This window comes from Staurois parvus, unplaced genomic scaffold (assembly GCF_062004578.1).
Source record: "Staurois parvus isolate SC_StPar_1 unplaced genomic scaffold, SC_StPar_1.0 ptg000071l, whole genome shotgun sequence".
Lineage (NCBI taxonomy): Eukaryota > Metazoa > Chordata > Amphibia > Anura > Ranidae > Staurois > Staurois parvus.
In genome coordinates, this window is record NW_028317867.1 from 570,722 (window position 1) to 593,375 (window position 22,654).

General features: G+C 43.4%; 1 protein-coding gene across 1 annotated transcript in view; it reads right to left on the bottom strand.

Moving 5' to 3' along the window:
* Window positions 1-20,523, bottom strand: part of LOC149469389 (uncharacterized) — a 119,018-nt gene extending 98,495 nt beyond the window's left edge. Inside the window, exons 1-5 of the mRNA XM_089669318.1 lie at window positions 20,425-20,523; window positions 14,360-14,510; window positions 5,455-5,569; window positions 4,304-4,374; window positions 1,812-1,860 (exon numbers count right to left, since the gene is read on the bottom strand). Of these exons, the coding sequence (XP_089525444.1) occupies window positions 1,812-1,860; window positions 4,304-4,374; window positions 5,455-5,569; window positions 14,360-14,510; window positions 20,425-20,523 (485 nt within the window). The remainder of the gene's footprint in view (window positions 1-1,811; window positions 1,861-4,303; window positions 4,375-5,454; window positions 5,570-14,359; window positions 14,511-20,424) is intronic.
* Window positions 20,524-22,654: the final 2,131 nt, after the last annotated feature.

Below are 22,654 nucleotides of genomic sequence, written 5' to 3' on the forward strand. Positions count from 1 at the left end.
GAGGATTGCTGAAGGGACACTGCTGCAATTAACCTGTTGCTGCTAGCACAGACTGAGCACATAGGGATTGGCCATTTAGCTGGCATCATTATTTACTGCATGCAGACTTTACTGGTACTGTAGTCATGTGCATCACCGTAAAGACTATGCCCCAACGCTAGCTGGCTGAAGAACTAGGGCTAAAGACTGCTCTCTCAGATTGCTGCTTCACAAGAACTTTGCCTAATGTCCATAGTAAGAGGTATCTCTTTAGGAAATTTTAAATGTAATTACTGCCATTCATATAGCGTGCACACTAAAGTGGATACAGCCTACTGTTTAGAAATGAGTTATATTATTGATTTTTATTGCTGTAACTGTTTCCTAATGTCATTATTTATAGCTGATTTTGTGGATTGCCAGGTTTACTCTAATTTAGCTGCATAGAACTCCATTCTATGCTGTTATAGTCTAGTGAACATATCTAGTGAACTGTGATTGACCAAATCCATATGCATTTATGAGCATTTATTTATATTATAAAATAAATTTTTTAGCATAATGCTATTTACTGCAATCTGTGACAATATATTGGATTCATTTTCCATTAATCGGTCTGTTTTCTTTTTGATAGTTGTGAACAGGGTATCTATACGTGTACTCCCAGTAGCAGTACAGTATCCATTTGCTTAACCTGGTGTGTCAGTGGGGCTGAGGTCATTCTCAGAGTCAAGGAAGAAGAACAGAGAACCCATATATATATTGTATATACTTAACCACTTCAAGTCCAGACACTTTCACCCCCTTCCTGTCCAGGCCAATTTTCAGCTTTCAGCGCTGTCACACTTTGATTGACAATTGCGCGGTCATGCAACACTGTACCCATATGCATTTTATAGCATTTTTTTGAGACAGATAAAACTTTATTTTGGTGGTATTTATTATTATAATATATGAATGAAAAAGTCCACAAATTTTGAAAACATTTGTTTTTCTTATAAAATTTTGCAAATAATCTTTCTTCATAAATTTTGGCCAAAATTTATTCAGTTATCTTTTTAGTAAAAAATAACCCAAATTAGTTTATAACTAAAAATTATAATTTTCAAAAAATGTATTTTACATTTTTATTTTATGTGTTTATATTATTATGTTTTGTTTTTTAACATACTGTCACCCTAGCAGTACAGTGTCACCATTGGATGGTGATTAAGATTTTTTTTTTTTTACACTGATAGCTTTTACACCCATAAAGGCTGTAAAAGCAATTATTTCTCCTTCTCTCTGACTGCATTCTTGCAGCCATTGTGATTGGTCACAGCTTGTCACATGGTACAAGGCTGTTGTGAATAGCCTTGTACCATGTGATTTCTGTGATCATTCACAGATATCACAAGTAGTAAGCAATGATGTCAGAAGTGTCATCTTGCTTACTGCTATTCATGTGATCACTGATTGGCCAATCAGTGATCACATGATAGGGACCTCACACAGAGGTCCTGTACAGCGACTGGTGTTCCGCTGTGTCTTCCAGACCAGATCGCGGTGCTGTGTGCTCCCAGGGAGCGCGCACAGTCCAAAATGGCAGGCACCGTTTATGAACGACAACCCTCTTCTGCACTGCTCCCTTCTGGCTGTTTATATACATGGGCCGCATGGGAAGTGGTTAAACACACACACATATAAGAGTAACAGCTAATATCCAGAAGAATATCCCTAAAGAACATAGACCATGTTTAAGGAACTGAACACTTCCATCTTATAGCATTTTACTGATCTATATTACTCAAGTCACTATACACTGATCATCTAGTGGATGTGAATATACCAACCTGGGATCATAAGAAAGCATATGGGGTTCTGCATCCTGTAGCGGTTGCCCTGTACAAGACAGAGATATACAAAGCAGAGATCACTTATCAAATATGTATATGCACCACCATTAATCTGGTTCTAATCTACCTGTCTGTTGCACTTTTATAGGTCATTTACTCTCATGCTGTTTCATGTTCAAATTCTCAGACTAATTCCTAGGGGCAGATGCACCTTAGGTCATATTTTTATCCTCTTGCGTGTGAAAATTAAGAATCAAAGAGACTTACTTCTCCTGCTTGGTGACTCAGCATCATAAAGTAACATAAGACAGTGTCTAAGTCACGTCATGCTAACTTTAAATTTCAAAAACTACAACCATTTACACTCTCCAGATGTGCCACATTCTTGGCATATCATTCATTCCTATAGGTAAATGACCACTAAGTAATATTTACTATCATAAAACAGTATTTTGTGGTGTTCGTAAATCTATATAATTAAAGCCAAACTCCAACTATTTTGTACAATATGGGAAAGGGTTTTTATAGTCATATTGTCCTTTTTAGGGAAATGTCTTTCTCTTCCTATGCTAGTGAAACCTAACCAATCCAAACCTCTAATGGTTCAACAAAAAAAAAATATTCTAAATACTAACAACGACTTACAAAGCCATCCATAACTCTGCCCCAAACTACACCACCAACCTCATCTCAAAATATCATACAAACTGTCTTCTTTACTCCTCTCAAAACCTCCTGCTGTCTTCTTTCCTCAACACCTTCTCTCTTGCTTATCTCCAGGACTTTTCCAGAGCTTCTCCAATTTTCTGGAGCACATTACCCCAACCTGTACTACTGTCTCCTACTCTGTCTGCCTTTAGGTGATCCCTCTCTCTCTTTAGGGAAGCCTATCCCACCACTACGTAACAAATGCATTTTACTTCCTAGAACAACTCATCCACCCACAGTTAAAGTGTTACTAAACCCACAACAGTAAAATCAGGCTGTATATGCAGTAAAGCATGCTTATTATACCCACTGTGCGACCTAAGGAGTTAATCCTCCACATTGTGTAAAAAAGGATGTTTCATCCTGTCTTTTCTGGTCCTCCCCTTCTACTGTCCCCAATCCATCTACTGTTAGAACAGAGCCTTGGGGGCAAGCTGCACATACTTAGTTTGGTGTGTATTGCTAGAGAATTGTATTTTTGTTGGGAGAGTGCATGTGATCAGCACAGGGCCAATCAGCGCTGTCCAGACAGAGGGTCAGGGGTTATGCAGCCTCATAGGACAATCAGGGGAGAGTGAAAACTCCCCCTAGAAGCTTTAACTAGTGCTCTGCTGGACACTGATAGTAGTCACAAGACTACTCTAATTGCTGATAAGAAAAGGTATTTAGCAGTTTATATTTGCTAAAATAATTGCATTTCCATGTTCTGTGTACTGCAGGAGACCAGATGTAGTGAATGCAGGGTCCTGGGTTTAGTAACACTTTAACACCTTTTGTATCACTTGCCTTTCCCTTTAAATTGAAAATGTTCACGAGCAGGGCCCTCCTAACCATTTTGTCTTGAATTGTATTGTAATTGTACTGTCTCCCATTTATTTTGTAATGCACTGTCTAAACTTTTGGCACCGTACAAGTACTGTATATTAATATACATGCTGTTGCTGTTATTGTAAAATATGGCTATACTGAATTTTGCTGTATTAAAGCCGAACTCAACTTTAATTTTAAATCAGCTTACTCGAAGGAGTCAACAATAAATTGATGGCACATTATAATAATAGTAAATAATAATAAAAATTGGTATGTTTATGGGGTTTTTTTGTGTAACATTTCTTAAACCCAAAAGAAGAGAAAAAAACTAATTAAAAATTTTACAAGAAATATGGTTTCAGTGTGAGCTTTTGAGCTTTTCTATTCAGTAAAATGAAACTGGTCATTACTCTTACAGATACCATAACAAATAATTTTTCCTTTTTTTTTTGTAACTTAGGAACTTACTACAGTCCACTAAATTAGCTCCTGTCTGATAAATGTCAAAAACAACCCTTACACTCTTAAAAATAGATTGTCTTCTCTCCATTCTGCATGAACTGTGTTTCAGTGGATTTCCTGTCATTTAAATACCATGCACAAATATGGTGTTTTTTCCTTTACACTATTCTATCAATGTTCTGTTATTATTACATGCACTGATTAAGAGAAATTGGAGATGTCAGTTTTTTCTTTTATATTGACTGGATGGAGCACAGGAAGCTGGAAATAAAAATACATTTTGGGAAGTCTATTAATCTGAATACATACTTTATGTTTCCAGTGCTATAATGTGTTTCTGAAATAAGGATTTATATACTAATATTATATATATTGTTAGATCTTCCTGGGTTGGGCTCTGTACTGCCTGGCTCCTGGCCATATTTGGCAATATCCATGTTCTCCAATAGACATACATGAAAAAAACACAGCATATCTGCCTACTATAATTAGTAAGGGCATACCATTACCAAATAACTCATTCTGTGCTTCTAGATTCTTCAGCTTTTTCTTCAAATGTCCCTTAGCAGCTTCAAGTTTTCTTGAAAAAATAAATTATATTCTATATTTAGGATATTTTTACAGCATCACTGTACATTTTATTTAGTTGTCTGCAGTCTTGAAGACATTCTTTTGGAAATGAGATGGACTGAAGAAATAAATAGGAGGTTATTAACTGAAAAGAGACCTCCAGACAAAACATGTCTTCATAATAATATGCTGGTAAACAGTGGCAAATAAAATTAGCTTGGGCAGTGGATAAGCTAAGGGACTTATTGACCTATTATTTGTAGTTAATAACTCAAAAAATCATAAGCAAACATAAGCATTCGTACACTTATTCAAGTACTGTTTGTTTAAGGTGATCATATAATTTCGCCCATTCAGGGCAAAGCTACAATTTCTCTTTATAGTTTACATCATCTGCTACTAATACTTATTCTTCCCCCAATGTCCTGTAAGCTCTGTGCAGGTCTGTCTCAGGACTAAGGGCCTTCATCTCCTGCCTCAAGTGACAATATTCTGGCAATTGACTGCACAAGCATTGTGCACTGTATATTTTGGGGAAGAAGGGAACATCATATGCTTCCCCATACCCAGGAGCATTGGGTAAATCCAGGCGTTCCAGCAAAAATGGGCAAAAGTCAGTGTGGGCAAGTATCAGAGAAGCTGGGCTATAAAAGCAAACTTGTTACTTTGTCCTGAATGTGACAGAGTTACCTGTCCGAAGTAATAAAAGTTGCCAGGATGGTCCTTGTTCAGACACTTCCTGTTATAAGGTGACAGCATTATATTCCTGTCTATCATTTGTTTTACTGTTTATCATCTTGTCACACAGGTTTATTATGGGGCCTACAAGTGGCCGACACACATCATATGGACATGGTCCACTATTGTCTCCATCAGGAAACCTGCCCGGAAAAATGGCATGCAGTGTATGTTGACAGGAAGTGGCTGCTGATCAACAGTACTGGAATGCAAAAAAGGATGAAAAAATGATATAAGTATTTTACTATTAAAAATTACAATTGTTTGCAATTTATAATGCTTTAACAAAGTAAATATCCTTCTGTTTTGGTTTACATCAACTTTAGTCTTAGCATGTAAAGCTTCATTACACCTGATGGCTTCATCCAGATCCTTCAAGCGGTCTTCATGAGCCAGGCTCCTTCTGATCAAAACCTTGTCAACCACCTCTTGCTTCGGAGGAGCGCTAGATGATTTTTTAATGGTGCCTATAAGAAAACACGGAAAAGGAAATCCAACACATTAATAATCAACAATATTTTTATGTTATAAACCTCATTCTGCTAGCACATGGGCGTATGGAATTTTGCAAGAGTATCATTATTATGATTCACGCTAAAGTCACATTGACCAAAATTATGCATGAAGAAACCACGATCCCTGGATATAATCATACACAGTCTGGATCAATAAATCTGACTTATATGGTAGGGTTCCCTTTGCTTTATGATGATGTGAACCAGCTTCCTAAAACATAATGTACATACAGTGTCTGCTTACATAAAAGTACTATGGCTGCACTTTATCCAAAGAGAGAACCAATGGCTGTGATATAATGCTTCCTATTGTTATTACAGTGGTTTACATAGAATGAGAGTTAAGCTTTTGTGTGTCAGGAAAGTAGATTTAGTGAAGAAACATGTGCAGTTTAATGTTAAAGCAGAATATTACTTAAAGTATTGTATATGTAAACCCGATCTTTTTACTCCTATGCCCCTACTCTTCTACAATCAGAATTTAAAAAAAATTTTATTACCTTTTCAGGGAACACATCCTGGATTTTCACCTAGGCAAGAATGTTAGGGTCCCCAACCCTCATCGAGACACTCATGGGATAATGCAAAGGGTGCTTTGCAGCTCTCCTCTCCCCTGCTCTTTCTGGGCAGGTTGCTATTGGTTTCCCGGAAGCTTCCCTGCTCAGCAACAGCAGGTGATTGGGCGTTTTTGATGGATGCAGAGCCTGTGCTCTGTGGCTCTATAAAACGTCCAGCTCTCCCTCCCTGACAGTGCTGCTGAGGAGACCAAACCACCGTTCCCATCCCCCACCCATATATACAACTTGTCATAGTGTTTTGTTTAGTGGGGTTTGTCATTCAGTATAATCTGGATGGACATTGTGACTGAAATTACTATTTGTGTTTTCTGAGCTGATATGGCTAAAAATTTTATTAATTTGGTTTCTGGTATATGTACTCGAGGTTACCCTTAAATAAACACCATGGCCGAATGTTTACCAAAGTTGACTGAGTGTGTTGTCTCTTTATTTATTCTCTCATTGCTCCTTTGTGCTATTCCATGACATATTTGTCTACCTGCAGCCTTCTGGGATACTTACATCAAGCATCCCAGGAGGCCTTGGGGTACTCCACAGCACGTGTGCTGGGATGTGTCATCAGGGGGCAGGTCCAGATACAACTTTATTCTAAAGGGACATCCAATGTGTTTTAGGGGTCCAAAAACACCCCCTTCATCAGGTCGTGATTGAAAACAATGTGAATGGACTAGAAGTGCACTGGACCTTCACTGATATTTCTTTCTATGCAATTACAAGCACAGGCTTTGCCAGCAGCTGGTTTTGCAGCACCTCGAAGTGGTGTCAAAAATCGATGATGGTGTGGGACCAGGTGAGTGGCAGGGGAGCGGTGGATCTACTCAGAACACCACTAGAGAAAGAGGTAAAGGGGGACATGAGGGAGAGGAGTGAAATTCCTTTTAAAGCCACTTATTGTGAGAAAATACTATGTCCCTGTCTCCAACCTGTACATGCATTGTCATGTACATTAGAAGAAAAACCCTGACAATGAATCTGATTCATCAAACTGTGATAACACTTAAGGCATGCTATACTGACCTCTCAAGAAATGTTATTGTATATGTTATATGTATTAAGAGGACAATAAAGCATGTATGCAGTGCTATGACAGCTTGATAAATCTGAGCTATTGACATATTTTGTTACATACTGGTGTAGCCAGAAGTCGGGGTACAGAAACATTTCCCTCTTTACAATCAGTTAACTTTCACTTTCCGCTGTTTTGCTGAAAGCGTTGCACCGTCCTCTCCAGTCAGCAGAGGGGGAACTATAGCCATAACAACCTATGGATTCCTATGCAGAACACTGAGGATCATGGGATATAAAGTCCAGGAAAAAGGCCTTATTGTGGAGCTTATGGACCCTGTACACTGTAAGTCCCAAGAGATACTGCGACAAGGAGGATCAACGGAGCTGCTTTTCTGAGACTGTTCAGCAAAGCTCTATCTCTGGGTGCCGAGGGAAGCGATGAGAGCACATCTGCTGCATACTGATCAGACTGCTGAGAGGCCAGACCAGAGGACACACCTGAGGCAGCTCAACAATTACATCTGCATCATTGCCACAGGGAGACCAGAGCATTCTCTCATCCTCTACTTTCCACCACTGACTCTCCAGAGGCATCCTTTGGAAAGACTGTGGGCTCATGTACACTGCAGCTGATAAACTGAAGTTCTGCATTTTTTTCAGCAGCCCCTGAACTCTCCCTAATGTTTACCTATGTGTCCATGTACAAATCATCGTTTACATTCGTTTACAGTCATTTTTTTCCGGAGTAGATTTTACCAGAGTTTCATATGCCAAACACTTGTAAATGTGTGTAAACGTGGTTAACCGCGTTTAGAAGTGTTTTTTGACTGGTCCATATCCAGGGCACAATTCACTAAGCGACATCCGAGTATGCGGTAGGATACCACACAGCATTTTTGTTTGTAAAAACCCATTTGAATCCATTAAAAAAGGCTACTGAAATACCGCATGAGTTATTTTATCAAGTCATGCAGAATGTTAGCAGTGAAAAGCATGCATCATGTTTCAGCTGTCAGTGAGGTTCCCACTGATAGCTGAATGTAAGAATTGCCGGCAATTAAAAAATAATAAAAAGAAAACAGCGTGGGGTCCCCCCTCCCATCCATACCAAGCCCTGCGGGTCTGGTATAGATTTTGAGGGGAAGTCCCATGCCAAAATGTAAAAAAAATGGCGTGGGGTTCCCCCCCAAATCCATACCAGGCCCTTATCCGAGCATGCAGCCTGGCAGGTCAGAAAAGGGGGGGGGGCGGGCGAGCGCACTTCCCCCCCCAACCATGCCAGGCCACATGCCCTCAACAGGGGGGGTGCTTTGGGGTAGGGGGAGCTCTTCGCACAAGGGCCTCTTCCCACAACCCTGGGCTGTGGTTGTGGGGGTCTGTGGGCAGGGGGCTTATCGGAATCTGGAAGCCCCCAGATCCCAGCCCCCCCCCCACATGAATGAGTATGGGGTACATGGTACCGCTACCCGCTCACACAAAAAAAATCTGTAGTGTGAAAAAAGACAGGAGTCATTCTTTGACAAGTTCTTTAATAAAAGATTGTCCCCTGTAGTAGATCCAACGTTAATTACAATGCCCGCCGTACCAGCATCCTGATCACCCCATATGCCATACCAGCATCCTGATTACCGCCATACCCCAAAACGGCATCCTGATCACCGCCATACCCCATACCAGTGCTCTGATCACCACCATACCCCATACCAGCATCCTGATCACCGCCATACCCCATATCAGAATCCTGATCGCCCCATATGCCATACCAGCATCCTGATCACCACCATACCCCATACTAGCATCCTGATCACCACCATACCCCATACCAGCATCCTGATCACCACCATACCCCATGCCAGCATCCTGATCACCCCATACCCTACGCCAGCATTTTGATCACCCCATATGTCATACTAGCGTCCTGATCACCGCCATACCCCATACCAGTGCTCTGATCACCACCATACCCCATACCAGCATCCTGATCACCGCCATATCCCATATCAGAATCCTGATCGCCCCATATGCCATACCAGAATCCTGATCGCCCCATATGCCATATCAGCATCCTGATCACCACCATACCCCATACCAGCATCCTGATCACCACCATACCCCATACCAGCATCCTGATCACCCCCATACCCTACGCCAGCATTTTGATCACCCCATATGTCATACTAGCGTCCTGATCACCGCCATACCTCATACCAGTGTCTTGATCACCGCCATACCCTAAACCAGCATCCTGATCATCGCCATACCCCATACCAGCATCCTGGTCACCCCCCTACCCCATAACAATGTCCTGGCTACTGCCATACCAGTGTCCCTGATCACCACCAAACCTCATGCTAATGTCCTGATCATCACCATAACAAATACCAGCGTCCTGATTAGCCAATATGCCATACCAGTGTCCTAATCACTGCCATACCCCATACCAGCGTCCTGATCACTGCTATACCGTATACCAGCATTCTGATCAACCCCTTACCTCATAACAGCTTCCTGGCTACTGCCATACCAGCATCCTGATCACCGCCATACCTCATGCTAATGTCCTAATCATCTTCATACAAGCGTCCTGATCACTGCCACTCCCATTCCCACTTCCGCTGCGATCACCTAGGCGATCGGATGCATTAGTTGTCCTCCTTCCCTCCCTCCCTGTAGTCTTTTGGGACATGTGACAGGTCCCAGAAGACTACGGGACCATTCAGGAAGTGCAACACTTCTCGTGTATGTGCAGTGGGCACCCGGCTGTGAAGCCGCAAACTGTCACAGCTGGGTGCCCACACTGAAGATGTCGGCACCTGGAACACAGGACAGCCAGTGAAACGGGCTGCGGGGAGGACACAGCGGGATTGTGGGATAGGTGAGTGGCTGTTTTTTAAAAGTCAGCAGCTACAGTTTTTGCAGCTGCTGACTTGTAATTTTTTTTAACAGTGTGAGTGGAACTCCGCTTTAAAGTGTGATAGTGCTGAAAGCTAAAAATTGTCCTGGACTGGAAGTAGGTGAAAGTGTCCGGACTTAAAAACGTGTCCATTCTTTCTGCTGTTGTACTTCTAAGGAACATTTGACTAACTAGCAAAGGTGTATACACTGTGTTCTAGGAGGATGCTGGGGTAGCCTGTACCCCCCCCCCCCCAGATTTTAGTTCCCCCCCCCCCAGGTTTTTGAGAGAGCTTGAGCCAGTCTGATGCAGACAGTTGATGTAAGGGGGCTGGTCATATGTAAGGGGAACTCTGATGGGGAACCTAATGAAAGGGGGGCTCAGATGGGGACACTGATGAAAGGGGGTGCTCTGATGTCAACATCTGATGTAAGGGGGCATTCTGATGGGGACACCTGATGTAAGGGAGCACTCTTATGGGGATAGCTGGTCGTATGTAAAGGGATAATCTGATGGGGACACCTGATGTAAGGGGGTCTGGGATAGGGACGCTGATGTAAGGGAGCACTCTGATGGGGACATCTGACATAAAGGGGCACTCTTATAGGGACACCTGATGTAAGGGGGCACTCTGATGTGGACCTTGAGGTAAAGAGGCACCTTATGTAAGGGGGTACTCTGATGGGGATAACTGGTCGTATGTAAGGGGGACTCTGATGGGGACCCTGATGTAAGGAGGGGTTTGGATAGTAACACTGATGTAAGGGAGCATTCTGATGGGGACATCTGAAGTAAGGGGGCACTCTGATAGGGACAGCTGATGTAAAGGGATACTCTGATGGAGGCACCTGATGTAAGGGGGCACTCTGATGGAGACATCTAATGTAAGGGGTCACTCTGATAGGGACAGCTGATGTAAGTGGGTACTCTGATGGAGGCACCTGATGTAAGGGAGCACTCTGATGGGGACCTTGATATAAGGGGGCAAGCTGATGGAAACTCAATATAAAGGGGGTCTCTGATGAGGACTTTGATATGGAAATCTTATATAAAGGGGCACAGGTTCTGTTTAATCATCCTACTCTAATGATACTGTAGCCTAATACATACTAGTGTTTCCCAAGATGTGACACTGTGACAGACTGTCAGTGACTCACAGACAGTGTTGACATTCTGCCCCCTGACTTTTTTTTCTGCACCCCCAGATCAGATAGACTAGATCCGGCCCTGCTGACAACCTCAAACCACATTTGTCCATACTTAAATACTGTCATCTGCTTCTTCTTCACACTGGCCACCATTACTTGAGATTGTATCCTGCAAATACACTCAAACACAGGGGTTACCTGGTAGCCCAAGGCAACTTAACCCAGGAGGTTGAAAGGCTTTGATCCCTATCATAAGGTTATTTAGATATACAGAGGTTACAATTATCCCATAGTAGGCACTTTTGTTAGCCAAAGATACCAACAACTTCTTTGCTTAATTACAGCAGTCGGTGCTCACAGCTCTACTCTCATGGGACTCTCTCTAAGGACCATTCTCTGCAGATATTTACACCCCAGGACACAGGATATGACACATCTGCAGAGGAAGAAGTCACATACAACCTAACCCCTGCAGAAATTAGCCAAACTATTTAAAGTGATATTACACCATATTAATTAACACAGGCAAAACACAACAGAATAGTGATATGCAGTAGGCACCTGCCTATACGCTGATGTCTGTTATTGGTTGCAAAGGCAGTATGACAGATTCTGCTACTGTAGCCATTGAATAAAGCTCCAGAAATTATGGATGTTTCTAGGAGTATCATTTTAAACATCAGTAAAAAGCAATTTTGAGTGAGAACTTCAGATCTGCCAGTATTTTTTGGGCCCCTTGTATTTGTTATGCAGAAAACCTTTCATAGTACCTGGATGCACTGAATTTTCAACCTTATTCATTATGATGGTGATAGAAATATGGTGGGTTATGAAGAAAACAACAAATTAAAGTAGCATTGAAGATAAACCTTTTTTTTATTTTGGATAGAGTAAGGGAGGACCCCTGCCAGGATTTTTTTTTTTTTGCTATCTGTCCCATTGGGGAGAGTTCCCATTCATTTCCTTTCCCATATCTGCAACAGGAAATGGGAGGAAATCTGTAGTTGTCACCAGGGTCACCATAACTAGTATCCCCATTGGAAGATTTCTCCTCTATTGCTGTTCTGGTGATAACCCAAAATCTGGAATTTCTGCAAACAGAAAATGAGGACAAACAGAATGGGCAAATCTGTGAATCTCCCAAACAGGAGCACAGATAGCAAAAAGAACCTGACAGGTGCTTTAATCCCTCTGTACGCTATCTAAAACTAAATAAAGTTTTGCCTCCAGTAATACTTTATGACTGAAAGAAAAACTGGCTGCGTGGCTGGATACAACGTGAATGGATTGTTTAGGGCAGGCTCTCACTTTATATAATTTTGCTAAATCTAGATCAGCCTTTCTCAACCAGGGTGCCCAGGCACCCTGGGGTGCCTTGAGAGTTCTTCAGGGTGCCTTGGTAAAATGTCTAAAAATTGCCCAAAAATTGTATACAAGCCAGTGGGTGGACAGGCCTGCCTTTTAGTTAATACATCACCTCTAATGTTGGGTGTCCTACAAGTAAGGATGTTGCTGCATTATAAAAACTATTAGAATAGTTTCTCATATTTTAAAATGGGGTGCGCTTTTAAAATTATGGACAATCTTGAGGCACCCTATTTTAGAATGGGGTGCCTCAAGACTGTCCATAATTTTAAAGGGTGCCTTGACTGAAAAAAGGTTGGGAAACACTGATCTAGATTGTACAACCTAGACCCGTTTGCCCACCCCTGACCTAGACCAATGTTGTACTTGAACAATAAACTTCTACCACAGTTATTATTAATAATATTAATAACAATACTAAAGTATAATTAAGGTCTCCTTGCCAGCCAGTCATATTATACATGCACCAACATTTTGCAGTGTAACTAAACAACATTATGCACATTTTGCTAAATCCAATTGTTTTTGCAATACACCATGTTTATTATTGCCATTAACCCTGACTGTGCCTGAAACCAAAGGCACAGTGTCAAATATCAGAGCCTCTACTGCTCACAAAATTGCATGCATTTGACAAAACAAATTTAGGCCAGGTCATGTTCACTTTAAAGCTGAAGTTTATTGATTTATTTTTTAAATCAATACCAGAAACAGCACTTACATAAATTACGGATGGTCCTTTGTCCTGGTGGCTGCTCTTTTCTCTGCAAACCCAGTCCTCTGACCCCCCACCAAGATATCCCTATAGCTGTGATCTTGTGTAGCAGGGGTTAATATGATCAGCTCCACTTGTCACAGGTACTTGGCACTAGTGCTAACTACGACCATCCTTTCCACCTCTTACGCCATTGAAATTGCTGTATTATTAGTTTTTTCAATGAAAAGCACACTGTGAATGCAGACTGGGCAGACGAATAAAAGGTTTGCTTCCTTCATTCACAGAGCGCTTTTCATGGGAACTGGTTGTATAATTTTTTTTAATGCAGGGGGAGACGTAAAATGTGGGCATATTTGGCACTTTTGATAAGTGCCTGTGACAGGTAGAGTTGCTCGCATTAACCCCATAACACCAGAAAATCACAGTTGCTGGGGTATCCGGGGGGGCATAGGAATGACAATTGCAAGGAACAGCCCCCAGCACACATTCATACAAGTACAGTCCCTGGTGGTGATTTAAAAAAATAACTACTAAACATAAAGTGTTTGTTCACAATTACACAAAAAAAGAAAGGTGAACTAACACTATACACCCTCCCCAGTCCCCACTGTACTTACCTCTGGGGGTGCTGAGCTGTCAGCGCTCACGCAGTCGGTCCAGCGTTCTGGGGATTTGAAATATTCGAGGCATCGGTATGTTATTTATAGGTACATTGGTCCAGCTTGGACCTATGTAACTATGTATATCATACCTGGCCAATGCCCCTGGAAGCTGGAAATCACTGATATGAACACCCCTACTTTAGTTGGAAATCATTGATGTAGTGGTGTCTACTTCAGTGATTTCCAGCCTCCAGGGGCATCTGGTAAGTATGGTATATACATCATTACATTGGTCCCAGCTGAACTAATGTAACTATGTTTTAAATATCCATACCTGGAATTAATCTTTAAAATGATGGACTCTATATTGACAGTGTTTTTTGTTTTTTTATAATTTAGTAATGGAAGTGTGGCAACATTATATCCCAACCTTCTAAATAGCTTTCCGCCAATAAGTGTACTGCAGAGGGTCCATGTTGCTTTAGAACTTCTTTATTCAGCTCTCTTCCAATTATGTACCGGTGACTAGACACAAAGGAGTCATCTGCCTGTTTATAGCCAGGCTTGTGAAATGTCAGCTGCTGTGGGCAGAAAAGAAACATTGTGTTAGAAACGTCCTATGATACTGCAGCCTTTAGAATTTCCCAGGCTCAGTGTGATTTTTTTCATACAAAGCATAGTGATTTCAGGTTCCAATTACAAGAAATTCCTATCCTTAATCAGAGCCAGGTCTCCAGCTCTCTCTTCCGCTGCTTATATAATGTCCTAGCAATGTAAGGCATCTCTGCAATGGGCACATTTGTAGACTTGGTGGCGCACAGAGAACTGCAAGTCACAAGTACTATTTATCTGACACTCTAATGTTTATATAGTATTCTGTGAGCCCGCACTTCACATTAAACATACTCTTCCCCCTAGCTATGAGTCACTCTAATTCAGACATGGTCTGTTTTATTTGGATCACTAAAAAGACTGTCATTGTTTTAAGGCTAATATTATATACTGGATGGGTTGGGGACTCCAGAATGTTGCTTCTGAGTGGAGAAATTTGGTTATTCAGTTTTTTTCTGGGTTTGTAACTGCTGAATTGGGTTCTGGAGTTCAGAGGCTTCGAAGACTCTTGGGAGGGAAGAAGCCTCTACCCCTGTGTCCAGGTTTTGGCAGAGATCAGAAGGTTGTGTGTGTGTGCAAGTGTGCACATCCTTTATGATCACAGGGCTGGAACCTGGAAAATAGGAGGTTCCCTGCCCAGGTCAGGGCATGGGCCAGTTCTACATAGAGAGCAGAGAAAAAGATGCAGAAGTTGCACGTGAGCACAAGGGTGCTGTAAGGCAGTCTGAAAGACCATGCCAAAGGACTAAGCTGAAGGCCTGACCAGTGGTATTGCCAAAGCAAGCCAGGAGGCTATAGTTGTTTATTTTCATGTTTGAACTGATGGTGGAAACCTCTGTGAAGGTAACCCATCATTCTGTGGAACTTATTTCATATGGGGCTGGAGCTTCTAGTGAGCGAACTCACTGGAAACACACACACACACACACACACACACACACACACACACACACACATATATATATATATATATATATATATATATATATATATATATATATATACAGAGAGAGAGAGAGAGAGAGAGAGAGAGAGAGAGGGAGGGAGAGATCTATATTTGTTATTTTCTTACTGCAGGAACATTTGTTATAACGTCACATAAACAAAAAAACTATATGTTTTCAACCCAAGTGTTATATGCAAGTTTGTGAACACTGGTCTACCACAAACCTGTTTGCAAATTATTAATATAGATTATTATTATCTAGGCAGCACAGTGGCTTACCAATTATGCCTTGCAGCAATGGGGTCTTTGGTTCGGATCTGGGTCAGGATATTATCTGCATGGAATTTGTATGTTCATCCTGTGTTTACGTGGGTTTCCTCCCAAATGTCAAAGAGATGCTAGTAGGTAATTGGTTCCTGTATAAGTTGGCCTTAGTAAGTGTGTACAAATTAGCTATGCACATGTACTGTCACCTACTGCTCCTAAGACTGAGCAATTTTCGAGGGTTGAAGAAAGACTTTGAGACCTTAATCAAGGAAAATTAGATGGGAAAAAAGGCACTAAAGTGCATCAGAGAGCTGGCCCAAAGAACCGGCGAGAGTTGGATATGTACAGTATATATGTAGAGTATATACTGTACATAGATCATGATCTGAAGACTGAACATATAGAAGCAAGGTCTAAAGCTGTTGCAGCAGTAGCTGAATTTGTAGTATGCAACCTACCTGCTGATAACCTACCCCTTTCAATACATGACTACAAGCTTACTATGCACTAAACACTTTCTTGCATGTACTTAGCTATTGCAGCATCATGTTTTCCATTCTTCTCTATAACAGTTATTGACTAGGGAATGAGAAAATGTACTTTCCCCTTGTTAATGACCTACAGTTTAAAGCCCAACACTGGGCACAGTTTTATATTTTTAGACACGTATTATCATCTCTAATTTCTTTTAGAACAGAAAAATCATTTCAATTTGCAGCACTGAATATTGCTAGAATGTGTAGCACCCATTTGAACGGGGTCTATTACAGATCCCAGTTCCAGTGCTGTTTCTCTCCATCTGCTTAGCCATTCATAAATCATAGCCACATCATCACCATTCTGTTTTATGAATTGCTAATCATAGGCAGGGGGCAGAGGCACAGCATTATTATTATTATTATTATTACATCGAGTTTATATAGCGCCAAAGGGTTTGCTCAGCGCTGTACAATAGGGGGGACAATACATGGCACAGTACAACAAAAACAGACAGCGTACCAGGGGTAAGAGGGCCCTACTCTTTCAAGCTTACAATCTAGGAGGGAGGGGGTAGTGGAACAATAGGAAGTGGCTGAGGGGAATGAAGTGGCTGAGGGGGATGAAGTGGTGGGAGGAATGAGGGAGGATGGCCGTTAGGTGAGGGTGGGGTAGGCTTCCCTGAAGAGATGGGTTTTGAGGGAGCGCCTGAATGTGGGGAGGGAAGGCGACAGTCGGATGGATTGGGGCAGTGAGTTCCAGAGGATAGGGGAGGACCTGGAGAAGTCCTGCAGTCGTGCATGGGAGGAGGAGACCAGGGAGCAGGATAGAAGGAGGTCCTGTGAGGAGCGAAGGGTACGGGTAGGGTGGTACTTGGGGATCAGGTTGGTGAGGTAGTCAGGGGCAGTGTTATGAACGGCTTTGTAGGTCAGGATTAGAAGTTTAAATTTGATGCGTTGGGCAATCGGGAGCCAGTGGAGGGAGAGGCAGAGGGGGGTGGCAGAGGTGGAGCGGGTGGTGAGGTGGATGAGTCTGGCCGCTGAGTTCAGGATGGTCTGGAGCGGGGAGAGCCTGCACTTGGGTAGGCCAATGAGAAGAGAGTTGCAGAAGTCAAGGCGTGAGATGATGAGGGAGTGTACAAGATGGTGGTGTCTGGGGTGAGGAAGGCACGTATCTTGGCAATATTGCGGAGATGGAGCCTGCAGGTGTTTGCAAGTGATTTGACATGAGGGAGGAAGGAGAGGTTCGAGTCGAGAATGACGCCAAGGACTTTGGCTTGCGGGGCGGGAATGATAGTGGTGTTGGTGGTGGTGATGGATAGGCTGGGGGGGGGGGTGTGGGCAGGGGGAAAGACGAGGAGTTCGGTTTTGGAGAGGTTAAGCTTGAGGAAATGGAGCGACATCCAGTCTGAGATGTCGTTTAGGAGGTGAGTGATGCGGGCGGAGATAGTGGGGGTGAGGAGAGGGGTGGAGAGGTAGATTTGGGTGTCGTCAGCATAGAGGTGATAATTGAAGCCATGGGAGTGTATGAGTGTGCCCAGGGAGGAGGTGTAGATGGAGAAGAGAAGGGGTCCAAGGACAGAGCCTTGGGGGACCCCAACAGAGAGGGGGAGGGAGGGGGAGGTGGTACCATTGTAGGTGACGCTGAAGGAGCGTCGGGATAGGTAGGATGAGAACCAGGAGAGAGCGGTATCTCTGATGCCAAGGGAGAGTAGTTTATTAAGGAGGAGGGGGTGTCGAAGGCCGCAGAGAGGTCCAGGAGAAGGAGGACAGAGTAGTCGCCCTTGGCTTTGGCGTTTAGTAGGTCGTTAGTGATTTTGAGGAGGGCAGTTTCAGTGGAGTGTAGGGGACGGAAGCCGGACTGTAATGGGTGAAGGAGGTTATTGTCCATAAGGTGGGCGCTTAGGCGATCGTAGACTATGCGCTCAAGGAGCTTGGAGGTGAGTGGCAGCAGGGAGATGGGTCTGAGGTTGTTGGGGTCCGCGGAATCCAGGGAGGGCTTTTTGAGGATGGGGGTGATATGTGCGTGCTTTAGGGGGGAGGGGAATGCGCCAGTAGAGAGGGAGAGATTGAAGATGTGGGTGAGGGAGCGGATGAGGGAAGAGGGGGGTGACCGGAGGAGTTGAGAGGGGATAGGGTCCAGGGGGCAGGTAGTGAGGCGGGCTTCTGAGAGGACCTTGACGATTTCCTCAGTAGTGACAGGGCTGAGGGAGTGCAGTGCAGGGGGGGTTACGGTGGGCGGGACCTTGGGAGAGGTGGAGGGCAGTGCGGTTGTGAGGGCAGAGGAGGGGGGAGAAGAAGGGGTGACGGGGGTGGGGAGTCTAGGTGGGGAGGTAGATTGCGAGTTGACAATGTCCTTACGGATAGTGTCAATCTTGTTACGGAAATGGGTGGCAATCTCGTGGGCGGTGAGTGAGGTACTGAGTGGAGGAGGGGGGGGAGAGAGCAGGGAGTTGAAGGTGGAGAAGAGTCGGCGAGGGCAGGAGGAGAGGGTGTTGATTAGGTTAACAAAGTAGGCCTGCTTGGCGGCGTGGAGGGAGGAGGTGTAAGTGAGGAAGGCAGATTTGTAGAGGGAGAATGCGTGAGGGGACCTGGTTTTGCGCCACAGTCTCTCCAGTGCGCGACTGCGACGTTTGAGGCGTTTAGTGCTGTCATTCTGCCATGGTTGAAGCGGCCTGGGTTTGATGATGCGTGTGGTTAGGGGTGCCAGAGAGTCTAGGGCAGCTGACAGTGAGTCGTTGTACAAGGTGGTGGCTATGTCAGGACATGACAGTGGGAGGATGCTGTCGTGTAGGCGGTCGGCGGCTGAGTGGAGGAGGGCCGAGTTCAGGTTGCGGAGATGCGGCTGGTGATGGTTTGGCGTTTTTGGGGGGGGGGGGTTGGGGGAAGGGGAGATGGAGAACGTGATGAGGTGGTGGTCAGAGAGAGGGAAGGGGGTGTTAGAGAACTGGTTGAGGGTACAGAGGTGGGAGAAGACGAGGTCCAGGGTGTTCCCTTCGATGTGGGTGGAGGATTGCGTGTGCTGTGTGAGCGCGAAGGAGGAGGTTAGGTGGAGGAATTGGGAAGTGGCCGGGTTGTTGTCGTTGATGGGGATGTTGAAGTCCCCGAGGATGATGGTCGGTAGCTCAGAGGAGAGGAAGAAGGGGAGCCAGGCGGCGAAGTTGTCCAGGAAGTGGGGTATGGACCCAGGAGGTCTGTAGATCACTGCGATCCTTAGGGGGGTGGGTGAGAAGAGTCGGATGCAGTGCGCCTCAAAGGAGGGGAAGGATAGAGAGGGTGGGTTAGGGAGGACCTGGAAGGTGCTCAGCGGTAAAAGGAGCAGGCCGACACCACCACCTCTGCGATCGCTCAGTCTTGACGAATGGGTCCAGATGAGACTGGGTCTGGTAACAGACCCCCTTCCAATGCAGCTGGAAGCCAGAAGTAGGTTTCCCACTGCATAGTTACATAGTTAATGAGGTTAAAAAAAGACTCTAGTCCACCTAGTTCAACATTCACATTCGGGCAGCACTCAGTGTAGCTAATAAAAAAGCCTCATAGTAAGTAAAAATGATGTTCTAACAGCAGTAAGAGAAGATAATAATTATTTAAAAATGTAGTTGGTGCTGGGCTTTTATTCAGAAAGTATAAAGTCTCAGGGTGGGAACGTTTACAGAGCAGGCTTCTGATAGGGTCCCACCCAAATGGTGACTTTCCAAGCTATCAGCTGGATAGTGGCAGGCCTTACCCCCACTATCCAAAAACAGAATTTGTTGGTGTAGGGGGTCCAAAGGCCTGGAAAGGTCTGTATTGCCCCAGTGAGGGGAATATGGGGAATCATTCCCTGTCCTTGAAAAGGCTTTTATTGGCTCCACTATTACTAGGGAAGCCTCCAAATGCACAGAATGAAGGTATGCTAGTAGAGGATAGAGAATATATTTTGGATGGACAAACCTAAGCATTAGGAGTCCCAAAAAGATTAATTTGTTTTCCATTAATAATAACTTTACCAAAGAGTTCTCAGGAGGATACATTTCAAGCTTCTTCTTAAGAGACTGGACTTGTGAATCGTAGGTGACCCATTTGGAATTCAGCTCCTTCTTCTAAAACAAAACAAAATTACAGGTATACCAGGAGTAAAATTTTGATTGCAAAACACAATGTAAATAATATGGGAGGAATCTAGAATATGCAAAGTAGAAATTTATTAGTTACCTCTGATTTTTGCAGTGCTGAAAGTCCAAGTGTCTGCTGCAAAGCTTGCACCTTATTGTTGTATCGTGACCAGCTTTGGACAAAATTAATTTTATCCATCTATTAAAAAAATTATGATAGGATAATCATGTTGCTAAGGTAATGCTGTATAATCAAAGTTGATGTAAAGGAATCTACAGTATATAGAGAAATGGATAGAATATTTAAGTTGTTTTAATTATATATTTATTGAAGTGTTACTAAACCCACGACAGTAAAATCAGTCTGTATATATGCTAAAGAATGCTTGTTATACTCACTGTGGAACCTAAGGGGTTAATCCTCTGCATTGTGTAAAAAGGATGTTCGATCCTGTCTTCTCTGATCCTCCCTTTCTTCCAGTGTCTCCCTCTTATCTCCTGATTGTTTGTTGTGTATTGCTAGAGAGGTTTATTTTTTCTTGGGAGAGTGCATGTGATCAGCACAAGACCAATCAGCACTACCCAGACAGAGGTCAGGGGTTCTACATCCTCCTAGAGAAAACTCCTCCTACAAGCTTTAACCAGTGCTCTGCTGAACACTGACAGAAGTCACAAGACTGCTCTAATTGCTGATCAGAAAAGGTATGTAGCAGTTTATATTTACTAAAATAATTGCATTTCCATGTTCTGTGTACTGTTGGAGACCAGATATAGTGAACGCAGGGTCCTGGGTTTAGTAACACTTTAAAGTGGAGCTGCAGTCAATGCTAAAAAAAATAAAAGCCAAAAACTACAAAAACTGTAGCTGCTCACTTTTAAAAAACAGCCACTCACCTGTCCCACAATCCAGTGGTGTGCTCACTGCAGCCAGTTTCACTGGCTGTCCTCTCTCCCTGGTACCGGCATCTTAAGTGTGGGCACCCGGCTGTGACAGCTTGCGGCTTCACAACCGGGTGCCCAGTGTGCATCTGTGAGTAGTGATGCACCTTTTGAATGGTCCCGTAGTCTTCTGGGACCTGTCACGTGTCCCATAAAACTATGGGGAGGGAGGGGGGGAGAACAACGTCCGCTTCCAATCACCTAGGCAATCCTGCTAAAATTGGGTACCTGCTCCCCAAAGGTGCCAATTCCTCACGGGAAGTGGGGAACCAGAACTTAAAGCAGAACTTCCGCTTTTCGGTGGAGCTCTGCTTTAAGTAGCCTTGTATTATGAGAAGAGAAGACATCCCAAAGACCTTGCCTTTGGGACTCTTTCCCTAGAGAAGGGTTTAGTTGCCTATAGAAGTCAATTGCATGTGTAGGCATGATCTGACCGGTCTCAGGGCTATAGCTGCTGCTGCAATTACAAGGGGATCTCAATCCACCCTCTGGGGTTTTAAATTATTTTACTGGAATGCAACCTAAATAAGAAGTGGAAATACCTGTAGTGGGAATTAAAGACAGGAGGGAAACCAAAAAGGAAGTACAGCGGGTAAAGCTCACCACTGGAAATTCCCAAAGGAGAATAAGGAAATTAACAATATCTCAACCCACCAGACTTCTCCAATTACCACTGTATAAAATTTGGGTTTGCAGTCCTAAAATTAAACTGCTAAGGCAAAATATACGCACACGCTGTTAAACCCAAAAACAAAAATGTAATATATTGCAGCTTACCAATCCTTAAATGTGGTGACTGCATTCATTGTTTTAGGCTTTTTTCCCTTGTTTTAACCCGGTGATCCAGCCAGTAACACACTTCTGGTCTTAGGATGTCTACACTCTAGATGAAGGAGCATCGGAGCCACCTTCATCAGCATCAGCAGCATTGTCAATCTGGAGAGAGTCTAATGTTAGATGCACTAACAGATTTAGATGGATTTGACTAATAAATAAATCCAAACTCTAACAAACACTTTTTACGCAGTTACAGCAACAGTTTCCTTTCCTTTTTGCAGATCTTCTCTAAATCCTTAAGGTTTCTTGGATGTCACTTGGCAACTCGAAGTTTCAGCTACCTCCATAAATTTCTTATAGGATTAAGGTCTGGAGACTTGTAAGGCCACTCCATGACCTTAATTTGCTTCTTCCTGAGCCACTCCTTTGTTGCCTTGTATGTTTTGGGTCAATGCCATGCTGGAAGACCCATCCTCAGTGTTCTTGCTGAGGAAAGAAGGTTCCCATCCAAGATTTTAACAATACATGACCCCGTCCATTGGCCCATCAGTGTGGCATAGTTGGCCTGTTTCTTTAGCAGAGAAACCACCCCAAAAGCATAATGTTTCCACCTC